This window comes from Aquila chrysaetos, chromosome 5 (assembly GCF_900496995.4).
Source record: "Aquila chrysaetos chrysaetos chromosome 5, bAquChr1.4, whole genome shotgun sequence".
NCBI lineage: Eukaryota > Metazoa > Chordata > Aves > Accipitriformes > Accipitridae > Aquila > Aquila chrysaetos.
Window position 1 is genome coordinate 1,903,760 of NC_044008.1, and position 17,168 is coordinate 1,920,927.

At 48.8% G+C, this 17,168-nt stretch overlaps 1 protein-coding gene across 6 annotated transcripts in view; it reads right to left on the reverse strand.

Moving 5' to 3' along the window:
* The window catches only part of TASOR2 (transcription activation suppressor family member 2), a 44,199-nt gene extending 31,279 nt beyond the window's left edge, over positions 1 to 12,920 (reverse strand). For 3 of the 6 annotated variants that reach the window (XM_030013714.2, XM_041123353.1, XM_030013711.2), the window contains exons 1-3: positions 12,565 to 12,920; positions 1,694 to 1,839; positions 92 to 187 (exon numbers count right to left, since the gene is read on the reverse strand). In XM_030013714.2, coding sequence (XP_029869574.1) covers positions 92 to 187; positions 1,694 to 1,839; positions 12,565 to 12,607 — 285 coding nt within the window. In that variant the 5' untranslated portion in view covers positions 12,608 to 12,920. The remainder of the gene's footprint in view (positions 1 to 91; positions 188 to 1,693; positions 1,840 to 12,564) is intronic. The other 3 variants (XM_030013715.2, XM_030013712.2, XM_030013713.2) reach the window with 1 other exon arrangement.
* Between the last annotated feature and the right edge of the window lie 4,248 nt (positions 12,921 to 17,168).

Here is a 17,168-nt window from a genome sequence, read left to right on the forward strand (position 1 = left end):
GTCAACAGATCTGCTGGGCTTTGGTGGGACAGAGCACATGTGCAGGCACTTGGCATCAAACTTCTTCAGCTAAATAAACATTTCAGGTTACCTCTTCTTCATTATCAAACAGGAGAAATGCAAAGGTCTCCTCCAGCTCCTCCTGGCTGTACCCGGCGGCTTCCTTTGCTTGGGCAAAAGCTTTGAGCTGCAGAAGACACAACAACACTTTGTTCTAGTCTGTTCATGCCAGAACCAAGTGACATGTTCATAGTGTGAGGACAGTGTCCCAAGTACCTCCAGTTGTGTTCAGTACAGGGCAGCTGGCAGCAGCCAGGTGATGCTGGACCAGCTCATGTGCCCACACATGATTCCATCCCCCAGGCACGTGTACACCCATTCTCCAACCACAAGGCCCCCAATTCATGCATCTGTCTGTCCGTCTGTCTCTGCCTTTGTTGCCAGCAGAACATGTTCAATGTCCTCCAAGGGACAGCAGGCACATCCAGCCCCACAGTGTCATGCTGTGCTCATCCCAGGGAAGTCCAGCCTTATTCCACCGTGCCCCTCTTGCCACACATCACAGGCTACTGGGGAGCTTGTTTCACCAAGCAGCATGTGGGCTGGTGGAGCATCACATTTAGTAATCAGCTATGCCCATCAGAAGGCAGATCACCTCAGCCATGGAGAAGATGCCTACAGAAGGGGAGATGGCTTGGAGGCACCTCTCTTTCTCTCTCCACTGACCAGGGAAGCCTAGACTATTTGATTAGAGGGTAGGTGCTATCATGCAACTACAGCTCAGAGGGTTTGGCTACAGCCAAATAACACATTACTCCAATTTCTTTTGTCTGATAATTAAAGCAGAACATGTTCTCAGTGCAGACAGGAAGAACATCACGGGAGCAAACAGAGCTGGATCTGAGTCCATAATATTTTGGGGCTTTAATAAAAGAAGTTGTAGTAGGATGGGATTTTTTAAACAGGATTAGATGATAAGAAAACATTATATCACTGCTTTTGCTTATTTTGGCTTTAGATGCACAGGCAAATCAACAAATTACTTGATACCTGCTTCCCCATTTGTTTTATCCAGCTCCACAGTGACTATCCCAGATTTAGGCAGCCAAAATGTCTAAACTCTATTTAAACTATGACAACAAGCAGACTGGTCATCTCCAGTCCCCAGAGAAGACAGCCTGTCTTCCACACCAATGACAGAGGGAGTGTAGGGATGAAGGCATTTTAAAAGCGGTTCCATACACGTCCCAGTCAGCTGGAGAAAGGCAAATCGGGTTAAAACTGGTGCCTGCACAGGTGTGAGGGCAGACAAAAGAAATACCACATGGAAATCTGCCTCCCTATGAATCAGCAGAAGTGCAATAACATTAAAGCTCTCCTGCTAGGTATCAAGCCAGGATTTCAACCTGCCCCCAAAGCCTGCTCCAGGAACTGCTGTTGAATGTCTGGCAACATTGGCTGAATGGACCTTTTGTTCCTGATCAGATTGGGAAGGAAGAAGTGCAAGAAAGCAAAGAAAAGGCTCCCTTCAGTCAGGAACTGCAAATGGGGCTCTACAAGGCAGGCAGATCAGCCACGTGCTGCAAAGGAAAAACCTGCCAATAAACCAACATTTGCAGACCTCTGCAGCTCCCAAAGAAACACCACCCTTTCCCAAGCTGCCAGCAACACCCTGCTCCTCCACCGGCCTTACCTCACTTAGAAAAACATGGTTTTCCACCAGAATTGCTTGGCTGTACTGAAAACCGTCCTGAGATGTAGAGTCCAAGTAGGAGCTCTGCAACACTGAAACTGCTGTCTGCAGAAGGGAACTCGACTCTTCTGACTCCAGATGAAAACCTGCAGGAAGAAAGCAAAAAGCAGGTGCAAATATTAACTCTGAGCATCCCCAGATGAGTATGGGGCCTCAGCAGAGGTGGGTGGCAGCTGAGTTATCAAGCCCAGATCTCCATGGAGCAGATCAGCTCTGTGGCTCCCAATGGGAACAGCCGCTCGCCTCCAGCCATGGAACCCCCAAGTCTTTGTCTGTAAGTTAAACTGCCCCTTTGGCAGGAGGAATACAAGCTCCCTGTTTGCCAGTGACCCCTTAAAGTTTTTCCTTTGCAACAGGAAAAAATAAAGAAATCAATAGCAACTGCCAGGAGCAAAGCCTGGTGGTAAATTAACTTTATGCTGAGCAGGTCTCTTGTGCTAAAAAGTTACTTAGATTCGTTACGCACTCTTTTAGGGTGTGAGAGTTGATGTCTGCACACAGGGAAAATCTTAGTGCATGCTCAGTTTCCCGGGGTTATCTGTTTTTCTATAAAGATCTTCAGGTCTTGAGTGAATATGGTTTTCAATACCATGAGAGCAAGCCTTCCTTCAAAGCCTCAATGGGCAGAGCTTTCTCGAAGCCCAAATTCTCTCACATCTCCAAGGAAAACATCCGAGTGAAACACTTCCTAACTGCATCCCACCAAGAAGAGGTCCCAAAGCAGTTGACAAATTAAATACAGATGCAGAAACAAATGAAAGCCCTGCAGTATTTGTGCTCTTGCAACTGTTAAAATCCAAGTATTAAATAAAGCAGCTACTCCGAAAGACAGGAAATCCTGGGCTCAGTCTCTGTTGCACATTTAAAAACCTTTATCACTGGCGGTGATTCATGAGCTACGAGATTTCAAATCCCAAGCTGTTTTCAACACAGACACATTGAAAAGGTGTACTAATTCTTACCCATAAACTTTAGAAAATAGTTATCTACAAGGAAAGAAATGTAGAACTGCTGAACCTCACCCAAAGAACAGGTTTTGCATGCTGGTCACTCTCTAAGAAAAACCTCACCAAAATTTTTGAGGACAAATAGGTAAGTTCTCATTTTAACCTCTAAAGCAGAAAGGCCCACATTCCTTTGGTGATGAGCAAGATAGCATCTGTTGTAACCCTGCAACCTGCTTGGGGTTTTGACTCCTATTTTTAAAGGCTAAGTTCTAATAGTTTTTTTTCTTTTCCTCCCCTCAATTAAAAAGAAGAAGAAAAGACAGAAACACTTCCTATGTCACAAATCTTGTTCTTTCTCTCAAAATACTCAAGGCCAAAAAAGGACCTAATATAAGGAACAGGAAAAATAACAGTTCAAATTGCGTGTATTAAACTCATTTAGCTACACTGCTCTAAGCCAGTTCAGCCAGTCTGCACTATGGGGCTTAACAGGGGAAGGGAGACAGCATCTGCGTTGTGCCAGGCAAAAGACAAATCCAGACAAGGCAGAAAGTGGGGGGAAACAGTATAAAGACTGCTCTAAAAATGGTTCTAAGAAAAGCATGTAGAGGACAGGTGGGAATGGAAATTGGGAGCACAGAAAAAGTCTGTAAAAGAACTTTTGCCTCTCTTAACCTTGCTCTGGGGAATGTACGTCTTTTGTGCCCTCTTGTATTCACTTTCTAAACCTCCCACTTTCAGATGATGCCTCTGTAATCATTAGAAGTAGTCAAAAAACAGGTGAACACAACTTGGCTCTCAAACACAGAAAAATGAAAAGTAAAGAGGTCTTCCCACTCTCTCTCACTATTACTGTTTTTTTCTCTTTGAGCCTAATGAGTGTAAGAAGGGATGTTAAGTTTTCTCACTTTTTTCCTCACTTGTCTTTCATTTTGCTTTGTCTGTCTCTCTTGCACCTTGTGGATCTCAATGAAGCAGTCAGGGAGTTCAGACTCCTCCACAGAAATCAGATCAGGGAATTACATCCCAGCTCACAGCTTTGCTCAAAGGCTTGGACCAAACACAACGTCCCTTTTTGCTTCCTGGCCCAAGCACGACAACACCACTTGTGTCCAGAGTCATCCTCCAAGGAGCGACAGCCCCGTCCTCAGCATCTTCTCTACCAGCCTAAACAAGCCCACCTCCCTCGACAGCTGCTCGTGTCCCAAAAGAACAGGACTGCAGCTGGTGCTATTTAATTTCACAGCTACTGCTCCAAACCATCTCACTTTTCAGGGTGCAATATTCTGCTCCTCCTACTGATAGCATCTTGCAACTTTGCGTTATCGACAAGTTCAGGGTCTTGAAGTATGAGAAAGGCCATGTCTAAACATGCAAGCTGGGAGCCTGTCATGTGTTTCCACACTGAGTATGTGAGACACTGAGTTGACAAAGAGAGATTATGGGGTTAAAAACCCCTCCAGGTGCAGAACACATAGTGAGGGTGCGGGGTGTTAAATCAGCAAAAGCATTGGATATTCAGTATCTTTCAGGGGTAAAAGCTAAAGGCTTTTAAAAAAAAAAAAAAAAAAAGCCTGGGAAGCTCTTGGAAATGCAACATAAACAGCAATTTTGCAAAAGAGAACTCAAACATTTATTCCTCCCTGCAAGTTCAGCTGCAGTGTAAAAATGAAAGTCCAAAAGGGAAAAAAAAAAGTTGCTGTATTAATACATAAATAGGTGAGATGAAACAATCACAGAGCGTGACACCGAGTCCAGCAGCTTGCTGTGACCTTGAACTCCCCTTTCAGATTTAAGAGGCTCCTTCAGATCTGTTCCCACCCTGAGGAAGAGTCTGCAGTCACACAAATACATGCAAAACCCCGACACATCCAAGTTTAATTTGCAGGAGCAGAAGGCCCTTGACAGTCTCTGTGCAGGATGTGAGGAGGTGAAAGTGAAAGTGCCCAAACCAGAAGTAAAAGTGAAAGTGTCCATTCCCCTCTGAGCAGCTTGGACATGCCACTACTGCCACGCAGCATCCTCAAGGAACGGGACCAACTTCTCGCATGGGGTCAGCTGGACAGCAGAGATGCATCACAGGACTGACAGCTGGAGGAGAGCTGGAGAAATGCAGCACAGCTCTGCACCAGCACAGCCCAGCTGAACCCACAGTGGGTGTTATCTGTGCCCTGAAATCCTTGGGGAGGGGATTCACAGCCTGTCCTGGTGATTTCCTACCCTGATAGCAAGGCAGAAAAAACAGTCACCTTTGCAGCTATTAACAACAGTTGCCAATGCTGCAAGTAAGGCTGATCTTTCCCTCGTGATGTGGCTGTGCAGAAGTCATCTTCCAAGAGCCTTGCATTCCTTGGAAAGCTGCTAACCTCATTCTTCCTCCTCCTTTTCTAGACTTAAAGCCAGCTCCTTTGACCTTTCCACCCCAATCATGCCTGCAAATGTCTCAACATGCCCTGTTCTGTCCTCTGCAAAGCGTTGACTAAAGCCAGCCTGAGTGCACGTGCCCCACCGACACACATGCACGGCCCATACACCTCCCAGGAGCTGCACGCCTTTGCTCCCCTTTCCAATTCAGGCCTCCTGCAGGTACTGGATGCCCATCAGGAGGGCCAGCTGAGGCCAAGAGATGCAGACTTGCCAAAACCAGGATCCTCTTTCAGCTCATCCATTTTCACGTGACCTCTGGATGGCCTCACCACGCAGACTTCCAAAGTCAGCCCAGGAGGAACACCCACAGCTTTCGAACCACTTATTTGTACAGACTTGTACAGAGAAAAAGGTTTGCTTCTCTTCCCAGTCTTTTTTTACCTTAAAATTTTAGTAGCACTTGCTGCAGACAATTGAATGCTGTCAAATCTCCAAAAGTTTGCAACCCAGCATGGTCAACACACACTGAACACAGCCACATTGCTCACCTACAGGGCTTTTGACCTGTCCTCGGCACAGCAGCTCCTGCACAGTCCCTTCCCACAGCCCTTCTCCGTCTTGCCTCTCTTCAACCAGGATTTCCTTCATTTTCCTGGCTTGGGCCCATTGTTAGTGTGAGCTGTAACAGCAGGCATCACTGGCAGTGTCAGTTCTGGCACTACCGTACTGTCAACAGTTCATGTACTGCCAGCTGAGACTCAAGGTCATCCTCCCAAGTCCTTTGGCTCTGCTGAAGTCCACTTTCTCTCTTCTTTTTATAATCTCCTATCCCGATTTTTCTGCTCTCACTCTTTAGGTTTACTTTTTAATCATTTCTAGCACACAGTCATTATTATGACAATTATATGAACTGTCCTTTTTAACTCTGTATTATAAAACCCATGGTACTACATGCTTGACCAGCTATTCACCTGCAAACTTCTTTTAGCTACAGCCTGCTGACGGAGCAGCCACAAAGGTGACCTGGTAAACATACTGACAAAGAAGGTTGTCTCTTTTTCCAGGAGTCCTGAGACATCCTTGATAAGCTCAGCCAAAACCTCCTTGATGGAGAGCAGCTGATGGGACAAAGAAACTGAGGTAACAAACCGACCTTCCAGTAAAACAGAAGTCAGCAACAACTATTCTGGGAACTGACGTCCTACGCCCACTTACGTATCTACACCAAAAAGGTATAAAAAGAAACTCACTACCTACCCAAAATCAGCTTCTCTGCAAGACTTTCCCTGTATGAGATCTCCCAGACAGACCAGACCCTCACTGGGAATGCCTGGCTGACTCTGGACTTGGTGACATGGATCATCTTTGAAGTGACACTTTCCATCGCTGACCAGCCCCACTCCTGGGAGCAGTTTGGTGAGTGTTGCACCAGTGACACCTCACATAATATATTTATAGTTGCGCCCATCAGTAAAGGTTCATTAAGTATATACTTGCTTTGCTAGCTGGAATTCTGTAATAACTGGTAATATACATATATTTGCTTTACTCTTGTAATACATATATACTTGCTTTCCTAGTGGTAATTTTGTAGTGTCTTGTAGCATATATTTATATATGTACATATTTGTTTTTACTAATAGTAGTTTTCTAGTAATTTGTAATAAAGAAATTCTCAGAAATGCAGACTTTCATGTCCTTGTGTATTGCAGAGTGCCGAGAACCCCATGGTCACGCTCTTCGCCCACCTGCAGGTCAGGTCACCCTCACAGGTTGTGACCATGACTGCTACACCTGCACAGCCCAACTTTTATAATGAGTCTTGGCTCATTACTGCTGAAGCACAGAAGTCACTTTCCTCTTTCAGTTTAAGCCAAAATCTGAGCTAAATTAAGCCAAACTAATCCAAAAATCACCATCTCCCAGAAACGTCTAGGAGCAGGAACGTATCATGCCTGCAAAGTAACAAGAAGCTGACTACAGCAGATGCTTCTGACTGTTGTAAAGTATTTCCAGTTAATGACATGATGTAAACTAAGCTTACATTTACTCTCCAGGAGTAATCAGGCAAGGAGATGTAGCACAGATCACTCGCGTGGCTAGCTGATATTAGGTGTATTTTCAAACTGATCACCCGAGGCAGACCCCAGAGACTGCCCCACGCAGCACGGCAGAGCTATCTCCACCATGGAGCAGGTGTCCTATGCCCATGGGCACCGGTCCAGGGCAAGGTTAGCATGGCACCGAAACAGAAAATAATCTGCCTTGGCATATTCGAGCCTCTCGGGATTTTCTTGTGTTTTAGCATGGGTTCTTCAAAGCCTTTCAGTCTCAAAATACGCTCTCCTACACCAGACAAGTGCCTTGTTCCTGCTGCTCCTGCCATTATCAGCAACTTTCACAGTTTCACTGCTTCCCAGCATCTTGTTCTTTCACTTTCTTGCCTTTTTCCTTCCCATTTTTTCCACTCGGAGACACAGACAACTATTCTAACCTTGTATTTGTCAGGCTGCAAATAAGCAGAGCTGGCTGAACCTGCCACATGGTAACGGATCTGATCTGAACCACATACAACAGAGCCAACACAGCCGGGATATTACATGTACCAGAGGCAGATGTTGGGCATGGGATGGGTTACCAGGACAGGCTTATGCTCATGGTCCAGCCAAAACAAGACCTCTAGCTTAAACTGGGCTGATGGAGGCACCCATTTGCAGAGATGAGGAGTGAGTCTGTTGGCAAATGAAAGGGGAAAAGGCCTCCCACCGGGGATGGAAAAGGCAGCACAGGTTGTATCACAGGCTGTCCAGCAGAAGCAGGAAGGGCTCCAATAACAAGCAGCATTTTCTGAAGGTCTTGCCCTAGGATGCTGCAGACGAGTTAAAAAAATCAGCTGGGGGGGGGGGGCGGATCTATTAAATGCAAAGATTCCACCTCTTCCACAGGAAGTCTCTGAGCCACAAACCTGCGCAAGTAGCATGAGTTTACAGGAGAAAGAGCACTGTACCTTTGTTCACATACCTTTCCCTAAAAAGCCACTCCTGGAGTCAGGATACCAGCCAAGACGGATATTTGGTCTCAGCTGGGACAGCCCATTAAATCAGCACAAGGTTTTACCCCTACCCCAATGTGCATGGAGCCAGGCTGACACCATATGATGGATATGCAGTGCCACATTATCGTGACTGTGGTAGGAAGCATCTCCTACTCTATGTGGTGCTTTCACAGGCAAGACCAGGAACTTGAGTCAATTATCCTGCAACTACTACAGGCCTCCTGCAAGTAAATCATCATAACAGACCATTACAAACCACCTCTCTGCAGCTGATGTTTCCTCATACTCTCAGAAAGAGAGCAGTTGGTTCACATGGAGGTTCAAGAGCTCTCATAACTGTGGAGCTATTCTCCCCTGGAAAAACCAAGCATTCAAATTGCTAGGCAGGGGGAATTTTTGGATATGACAGCTCTCTTACATTTGCTGAAAAAAAAGTAAGCAGGCTGATGCAGCTCCCCTCTCCTAAATTAACATCCTTGGCCTTAAACCCAGGAGTTATGTCCCTGTTTGGTGTGAGATGGTATCTTTTGCAGTCTTCTGGTTTGATGTATTTAAAACACTCTTCCATAGTGAGACAAGGGGATTGCTGCTAAGCTGGAAAACCCAGGTGCCGGACTGTATTTTAAATTTCCTCTGGGATCAGGTAGTCCTGCATCAGGCTGCAGGAGCTTTTGTAATGCTTTTCATCTCAATATCAGAGGCTGACAGTATTTATTTAGATCACTTTTAGGCAGTGCAGGGAAGCCCTGGCACCCTCTCAGGAGAGCTACCACTCTGCCCAGAGGACAGGTAACCTTTACACAGACAGCTCCACCTGAGCTCTGCCAACACAGATTTAATCTCACAGCGATATCTGAATGCATCTAGTTGGCTGGGGAGAAAACATTGTTAGCTTCCTCACAGGTAGGGAAGGTTATGTTCCTACACTATGTAAAAAAAAACCCCACGTCATAAGAAATTTCAGCAAACCCGGTTGTTTCCAGCTGTGCCCCAAATTCCTACCCAGAGAAGGCAGCCCCAACAAGACAATACCTAATTACGTAGAGAGCAAGGGAGCTGAACTTATTTAGTTTGGGGGAAGAAAGCTGGAGAGATCCAACTGCAACCCACAGCTACCTGATGGGGAGTCACAGAGACGATGGAGCCTCTCTTCTGGCACTGGCAGATGGAAACAACAAGGGGCAACACCTCAAGTTGCACCTTGAGAGGTTCAGACTGAACATGAGGAAGAAATTTTTCCCCTGGAGGGTGATGCAGCCTTAGGTTACAGAGAGGTGGGGGGCCCCCATCCTTGGCTGGCCAAAGCCACAGATGCCCCTTTCTGATGTTGGTGAAAAATCTACTCAGAGTAGGAGTCCTACACCAGAGAAACCTTCCAAGTAACATTTCTTTGATTTTATAACCTCCCTCCTGTTACTTTCAGCTGCTCACATAATTGAGGAAGTGTTTATTACAGGTTTTCCCTCCTTAATTCATTGCAATAGCAGTTGTTGCTGCCTTTCATCTCAGCAGATACTCCTCAAAGCCATGTCCTGCCACAGCTCCCCTCTTCTATCATCTTATACAGGGTTGCCACCTGTTGTGGATTCACTCAGCTGCAGGTGTCTGAATTGACTCTTCCCAAATCTAGCACCAGCACAGTTATTTTAGCACTTAGACAACTAAAGATAACCCTTTCTTTGCAAGACCACCCAGTCAAGTCATTCTCCATGCTAGCACAGTAGCTGTGATGGCCCAAGACAATCAGACTTGATGTGCTTTGACATTGTGGGAGAGCTGTAGACTCGTGCACAGCAAACTAAAAACCCACCGATGACAGCCTTGCCTTCGCTAGGTTATGTTTCAAGGATCCCTTGCACACAGCCCACAGACAGTACGTTGAAACCCACGCGTTAAACCCAGCCAACCACACAGCACCCGCAGAGCAACATCCAACCCTCCCAAGAAATATCAGCCTGCCACCACGCGAGCTGGAGTTCATCTGCTGCCTCCCAGGACCCTGAAAAATAGACGCTGGGGACATCCTGGATCTAAAGCCCTTGCACCATCAAGGCGACTGCACACACTACAGCGATGTCCAGGGTCTTCTGACACACAGGCAGCCTTGTTAGAGCAACAGCAATGGTTCACATGTTAAAAACAACCTCCCCAAGGCAAAAGCTGCCCCATTTGGGAAAAGGAAAAAAAAAAAACCAAACTTGTTTACAGCTGGAGAAAGCAGGCATACAGTTCCCCTGCCTGAAATCCTGCAGCTACATTCCTCCAGACAGCTGGTTACTTACTCCTTTTCCCTTTGAGCAAGCCTGAAAACCTCCCAAACAGGGATATATCCTTCCTTAGGCTTGTTTCGTTGCATTACTTTTGCTCTCACTACAGATGCTCTCCTTTCAACATCTACTTTCTTTCCCCTGATCTCTTGTTCTGCTTGATAAAGCAATAGAGCTCTAACCACATGCTCTCTATGGCCCCTTTGGCTGTGGAAATTACCAAGACACACTTAGGGTTTCAAATAAAAACAGAACCAAAGCCAAGTACTAAAATTCCCATGCACGCTGACTCCAAACACCCCATCAGAACCAGTGAGTTGTTGTCTCACCATCAGAAGAAAAAAAAAACAAAAGCCAAACTGCAAAAATAGCATTTACCAAAAATAATAAACACTTCACTTTCTTGTCTTTAAGCAATTCTAACCAAGAATAATCAGTTGCTCACTTTGACAGGTGCCAGAGTGACCAACATATATATTTCATGTAATAAAACCAGCCCATTCCACCAAAGCTGTAATCCCACATGCGTTTCAGTGGGTGGCTACAGTGACCGATGCAAGCCCTTGCCCCAGTGCTCCTTCTCTTCCCCTCCTGGCAGAGCTGGGGCTGCGTAATGAAGAAAATCAGAAAACTGCAGTGGAAAATAAAGGAGGCTATTTTTAATCAAGTTAGGTTCAGCAATCTGGATTGCTTCACGGCTCCACAAAGAGTTGTACCAACACAGCCTGAAGTCAGGCGGGATGCGGATGTTACGGAGTATCGGGGGTGAGTGTCTGGGAATGGGGAACACTTAAGCTAGCTCTGCTACTGCCCAAAATGCCAGGTTTAAGAGGAACACTAAAAATAGACCAAACTAGTATGTGAAACCAGCTTCAAGCAGGGTAATACAGTCTCTGGTCCTAGGCGAGTACTTACACTTCTTCTTATCGGAGAAGATGGGGAATTCTCTGACAAAACGATTTTTCAATTGGAAAACAGCAATTTCTGTGAAATCAGACATTTTCTTGACAAAACACTAGATCTAACAAATTAATTCAAGTGCAGACCAGTAATTTCCAGACTCAACCATAGGACAGCTAGTGCCAGTAGAGCCCCATGTTTGTCTCCCTGTTCGTTACCAGTCTCTTATAAGCACTGTAATGGTAATGGGATCTATCGAGCAGCACTAAGAAACACCCACTTTGACCAAATGCTTGGGGTAAAACCACAAGGTTAATGTTCTGACTTGAATCCCACAGAACAGAGCTTCACTCAGCATCTCCTGCATCCACAATGAGCACCAAACCACCAGGCTACTGATTACTCTGGGCCAGGCAGGCTTTCTTGCACATTTTTTAAAAATCTTTGTTCCCATGGAGTAAGGAAGGTGTTTTACAACTATTTTTGTGCTGTCTACCCTCCGGTTTGCTTCGTCTATCCCAGATTATCCCCCCTTCAGTAGCGCAGACGTACAGCTCGGCAAGCCCCGCTCTTATCTGAGCCTCTGCGGGGCAACTTATTTGAGGACAATCTGGGAGCAGAACTGTGCAGGACCAGAGCAGAAACATATTTTTCGCCCCCCTCTTCTAGGGCCAATTTCCAGCCCTGCAAGGCAGCGCAGAGGCTCCATGATGGGAGCGAAGAGGCCTTCCAGCCTTCAGCTCCCCACACCAGTCCCAGGAAGGGAGCAGCATGCAGACGATCTGTTTTTATTTCCATACCCCGCTCCTGAAGGGCACCTGCACCGACCAGCACGGCTCCCCAAGGACAGACTGAAGGTGTGTACAGCCACAAAACCGAAAAGGACCGTGGCTCTCCCAGCTGCATGGACCTTGGGGTCAGCTACCTGCAACAAGCGGGAGCTTGGAAAAGCCAACGTCTCCCCAGTGAGCCAGTCAAAATTAAATAAAAAAAAGCTGCTTCCTGGGCGTCGAAGGCCTCCAGGGGCTCAGGGCAGGTGCCTCCAGCCCTGACCTGGAGCCTGCTCCCCCTCACCCAGCCAGAAGCGGGGACCCCCCCCCCTCATGCTCGTCACCGCGGGGCCGGACAGCCCCGGCTTCGGAGAAACAGAAGGGCAAAGCCGGCCTGGCCTCTCCTCCCTAGACGAAGGGTGGGATGGAGACGGCCTCCCCCCCCCCCCCCCCCTTCCCCGACCCGTCTCGCTCGTTCCCCGCCGGCCCCCCGAGCCCCACTCACCCGTCCCCGACCCGCCGGTCTCCTCGTCCCGCCGCTCTCCCATGTCCGGGGTTCGCTCTTCGCCCTTCTCCCGCCACGCCGGCCCTTAAGCCGCCCGCATTGCCGCCCCCGCCCGGCCCTTAGCGAGGCTCCGCTCCCGGCGGGGCCCCGGCAGGGCGCGGCGCTACCGGGCCGGGCGGGTCGGCTGGTTTAGCCGATGAAGGGCGGCATACGGGGCGGCATACGGGGCGGGAGCGCTGCGGGCCGCCGCCATCCGCCGGCCCCAGGAAGTGAAAGGGCGCCGCGGCGGGACGGCGCTGGCGGGCGGGGAGGCCGGGGCCGGGGCCGGAGGGGCGGGCGGGCGGTAGCCGGGAAAAAAACAGAAAGTGAAAACTGAACCGGAAAGAGAGCGCGGCCGCGCCCGCGGCTTTCCTCTTCCCGCGGGTCAGCGCCGCGCCGGCGGCGGCCTTCGGCGGACCTTCCCGCCCCGTCCCCCTCAGCGCCTGTTCATCGTCGTTCACCTCCCCTCGCCTCAGTCTTTCCCCCGGCGCCTTGCTTGGGACCTTCCCTCAGCCCCTTCCCTGATCACCTCAGCCCCTCAGTCTTCGCCTCCCTGCCCTGGGCCCCGTCCTTCACCTCAGTTCTTCCTCCATCCCCTTAGTGCCTTACCCCGGCACCCTGTTTGGGACCTTCCCTCAGCCCCTTCCCTGATCACCTCAGCCCCTCAGTTTTCGCCTCCCTGCCCTGGGACCCGTCCTTCACCTCAGTCTTTCCTCCATCCCCTTAGTGCCTTACCCCGGCGCCCTGTTTGGGACCTTCCCTCAGCCCCTTCCCTGATCACCTCAGCCCCTCAGTCTTCGCATCCCTGCCCTGGGCCCCGTCCTTCATCTCAGTCCTTCCCCCAGCGCCTTGTTTGGGACCTTCCCTCAGTCCCTCACCGCCTTCCCTTGTCTCCTCAGCCCCTTCCCTCACCCCGGTCCTTCCCCCTCAGCGCCTTCCCTCAGCCCCCTTCTGTGACCTTCCCGCAGTCTCCCCTCAGCCCCTTCCCTGATCACCTCAGCCCCTCAGTCTTCGCCTCCCTGCCCTGGGACCCGTCCTTCACCTCAGTCCTTCCTCCATCCCCTTAGCGCCTTACCCCGGCGCCCTGCTTGGGACCTTCCCTCAGCCCCTCAGCCCCTTCCCTCGTCCCCTCAGCCCCTTCCTTCACCCCGGTCCTTCCCCCTCAGCGCCTTCCCTCAGCCCCCTTGTTCCGGACCTTCCCGCAGTCTCCCCTCATCCCCCTTCCCTTGGCTCTTCCCTCAGGGCTTTTCCCCCATCTTCCTTGAGCCCTTCTGGCCCCTTCCCTCGTCCCCTTTCTGCGGCCCTTACCTCAGCACCTCCCTTCATTCCTCGGCCCCATCCCTGTCCCCGCTGCCGCCCTTGCCCCTCCTGAGGTGGGGTACCCCCAGGGCCCCTCATGGCGGTGGCTCCAGGCCCCACTTCACGGCAGCAGCCCGGGGTTGTTCGCTCATCCCTTTTAAACAGGATTTTTCCTGGGGTGTTAAAAAGTGCCCCGGCGTCGCCCCGTTCCCCCCGCCCCAGATACTCTGGGTTTTGTTCCTCTGTTGAAAACATGGAAGTGCGTGGCCCAGGGGGTGGGTTTGCTCCAGGAGCGGTGGGGGTAAATGAATGTTGAAGCAGAAAAAGAAGATAAATAATACAGTTTCCCTCCACCACCTGGAATCTGTCTCGATCAGCCCGGCAGGGAGACAGTTTGTCACTTGCGTGGTTGCGTGTAAACCACTCGATCGGGTTGCTCAAAGCCCCGTCCAACCCGACCTTGAGCACTTCAAATAATGGGGCATCCATAACTTCTCTGGGCAACCCGTTCCAGCGTCTCACCACCCTCACCGTAAAACATTTCTTCCTTATGTCCAGTCTAAACCTGCCCTCTTTCAGTTTAAAACCATTGCCCCTTGTCCTGTCACTACAGACCTTGGTAAAAAATCTCTCTCTCTCTTATAAGCTCCCTTTATATACTGAATATAGATATATTGATTAGATTGTAGCTTTCTAGCTGCACAGTGGCTTCCAGCTTCTCCTTGTTACCCATGCTATGTACATTGGTATAGAGGCACTTCAGGTGGGCTATCGACCGTGACACCTTTTTAGAGGAACATGCCCTAATTCCTCTGAGGCGTTTCACTGGTGTTTCTTTGGTGGTTCCTAATGCATCAACAGCCCCTGGCTCTTCTCTGTTGCTCAAAACTCCCTTCCCCTTCCCCACTAAGTCTGCTTTAAAGCTCTCCATACAAATCTGGGCAGCTTGTTGGTGAAAACTCTCTTGCCCCGCTTGGTCAGGTGAATCCTATAATTTGTCTCCTCCTTCCTAAACCACTTCCCCTGACTGGGAGGGTAGAGGAGAACACCATCTGGGCTCCAGATCCTTTTAATGTTGCTCTAAGGGACATAGCGTCTCTTTTGATGGTTCTGAGTTGCCTTGTCACAGTATCGTTGGACCCTACATGGAAAATGGTAGGAGCGGCTGACAATTTTTAGGGTTCACCAGGCTCAGCAGCCTCTCAGGGATGTTGTGAATGCAGCAAATAGTCAATGTTTCAGTAGATGTTGGAGCAGGGAACAGGGTGATCTGGCCTTGCCCAACCTCTTACACAAGTGAACACGGTGTGCCGAATGATGGGTCAATGGTTGCGTTGCATGAACGTGTGTTCGGCTGTGCCGGGCAATAAGCCTGGCAGGTGCTTGGAGGGGAGCACACCCAAGATTTCAGGTACTTTTGGCAATGAGATCCGTGGTGCTGTGTCTGCACAGCGATGCGCATCATGGACATTCTGTGTGATCGTCCATCTGAGCTAATAAATTTATGGAGAGGCTGATTCCCAATCCTGGCTGGTATTTGCACAGCCCATTTCTGTACTCAGCTCCCCAGTGCCCAGGCTCTGGTTTAGCTCTGCTGACCTCGTCAGGTGTATTTTCGCATGCTGGGGTAGTCATAGCCTTAGCAGGAAAGATTTGCAAACAAAGGAAAAAAGGAGAAAGAACAATGAGGTGACAATGTGACAGCTCACTTATAAGTCACTTATTACTCAAAGCAATGCTGCAGGTCAGTAACATGCCGTTACAGATACTTCACCCATCCTAAGAATTTGGTACTGCAGCAGCAGAGAGTGCAAAGTGCTACTACCCAGTAAAAAAATTAAGGCACGAGGAAGAGTAAGTGATTTTTCTGGCGTCCTACAGTCAGTAAGGGCAGTGTCGACGGCAGTCTCGTGCTCTGACCGCGTAGCAGTGTATCTCCGATTTGCCAGATCCACTGATTTTTCTAGCTCCTGCTGACATATCAAAGACTGGAATTCTTGCTGGTGTTGCTAGTCCTAAACACAGCTAGGAGTGAGATTTTTTCATTCTTTGTGTTCCCATGCCGTAGTGGTCAGGCAAGGTGAGACAGAAATATCTGTGCAGGGTCGGTGTCCCCAGTTGCCCTGTGAGGGTATAAGATGAACCATGTAACCGTGTGCCTTGACCTAGCAGACACAAAAAGGGCTCTGAGCTTCTGCGGCATCTGTAAGGAAGAGCAGATCCACAGGCAGAGCGCCCGGCTTTCTCCGTCAAGTGTGACTGTTCGGCCACCACGACAACGAAACACGAGGATTCTAGTATTAGGAATTATTTCTGATGAGGAAAGGTAGGATTTCTGGTGAGAGCTCCTTTCTCAATGATCTATTCCTGTTTAATCTATTAGAAAAACAAGGAATTTGAGGGAATTTTGTCATCATTTTGCTGGGGAGAGTAACAACTGGAGCCTCTGGAGGTCAGACCATTTCTAACTGGAGTTTCTATGTTGCTGTTTGGTGCCTCCTGCCTTTTGGGGCGGTGGCACGTGTGGTCTGTGCAAGAGGAGAGCCTATGACCTAACTGTGGTGGGGACCTAGTTCCTGGCAATACCCTATTTTGGCTTCTTTGAAAGAATGAGTCATAAAGTTCTGGCATACTTGCAAGTCTAAAATAAAGAAGTAGTCATCTGAAGACCTATTTCCACTTTTATTCAGAAAAAAATGAATGATGCCTGCAGACGCTGTCAGTCACTCTGTGAAAGAAAATAGTCGCAATGAAATGAGTCAACTGGGAGGTGGAAGAAGCAGTTCCTGAAAATGACAGTGTCCTCCTGCTGAAAGACAACACACAACAATAAAGCAAATAATTAGGTTTGAAATCATTCTTGACTGTGTGGGGCAGCATCAGGAGTCCCAGCACTGCGTGAAGTCTACAAACATAGCCTGCAGATGCTGGATGGCATAGGACCTGCGGGCTCCCTCCCCTTTTCCTGCCATGTGTGAATCATGGGACAGCAGATGACACAAATACATGGAAACACTGAGTTTCTCTTTGATTTTATCCTATTTCCTTATGTGGCATGAGAGAGTGGTTTGGTTTTCACTTGGTTTCCGATGGAAACAAGGCTTGTGACCGTACTATTTCTGTCAGTCTGTCTCTTCCACTAACTTTTGAAGCCATTAGCCAGTTTCAGCCCAATTTGACAGCAAGATAGTGGTTTCACAGACCAATTTCTTCAATTTTCTAGAAAATCAGTGGTCTGCTGGAGGACCCTCTTCCTCTTCTGCTCA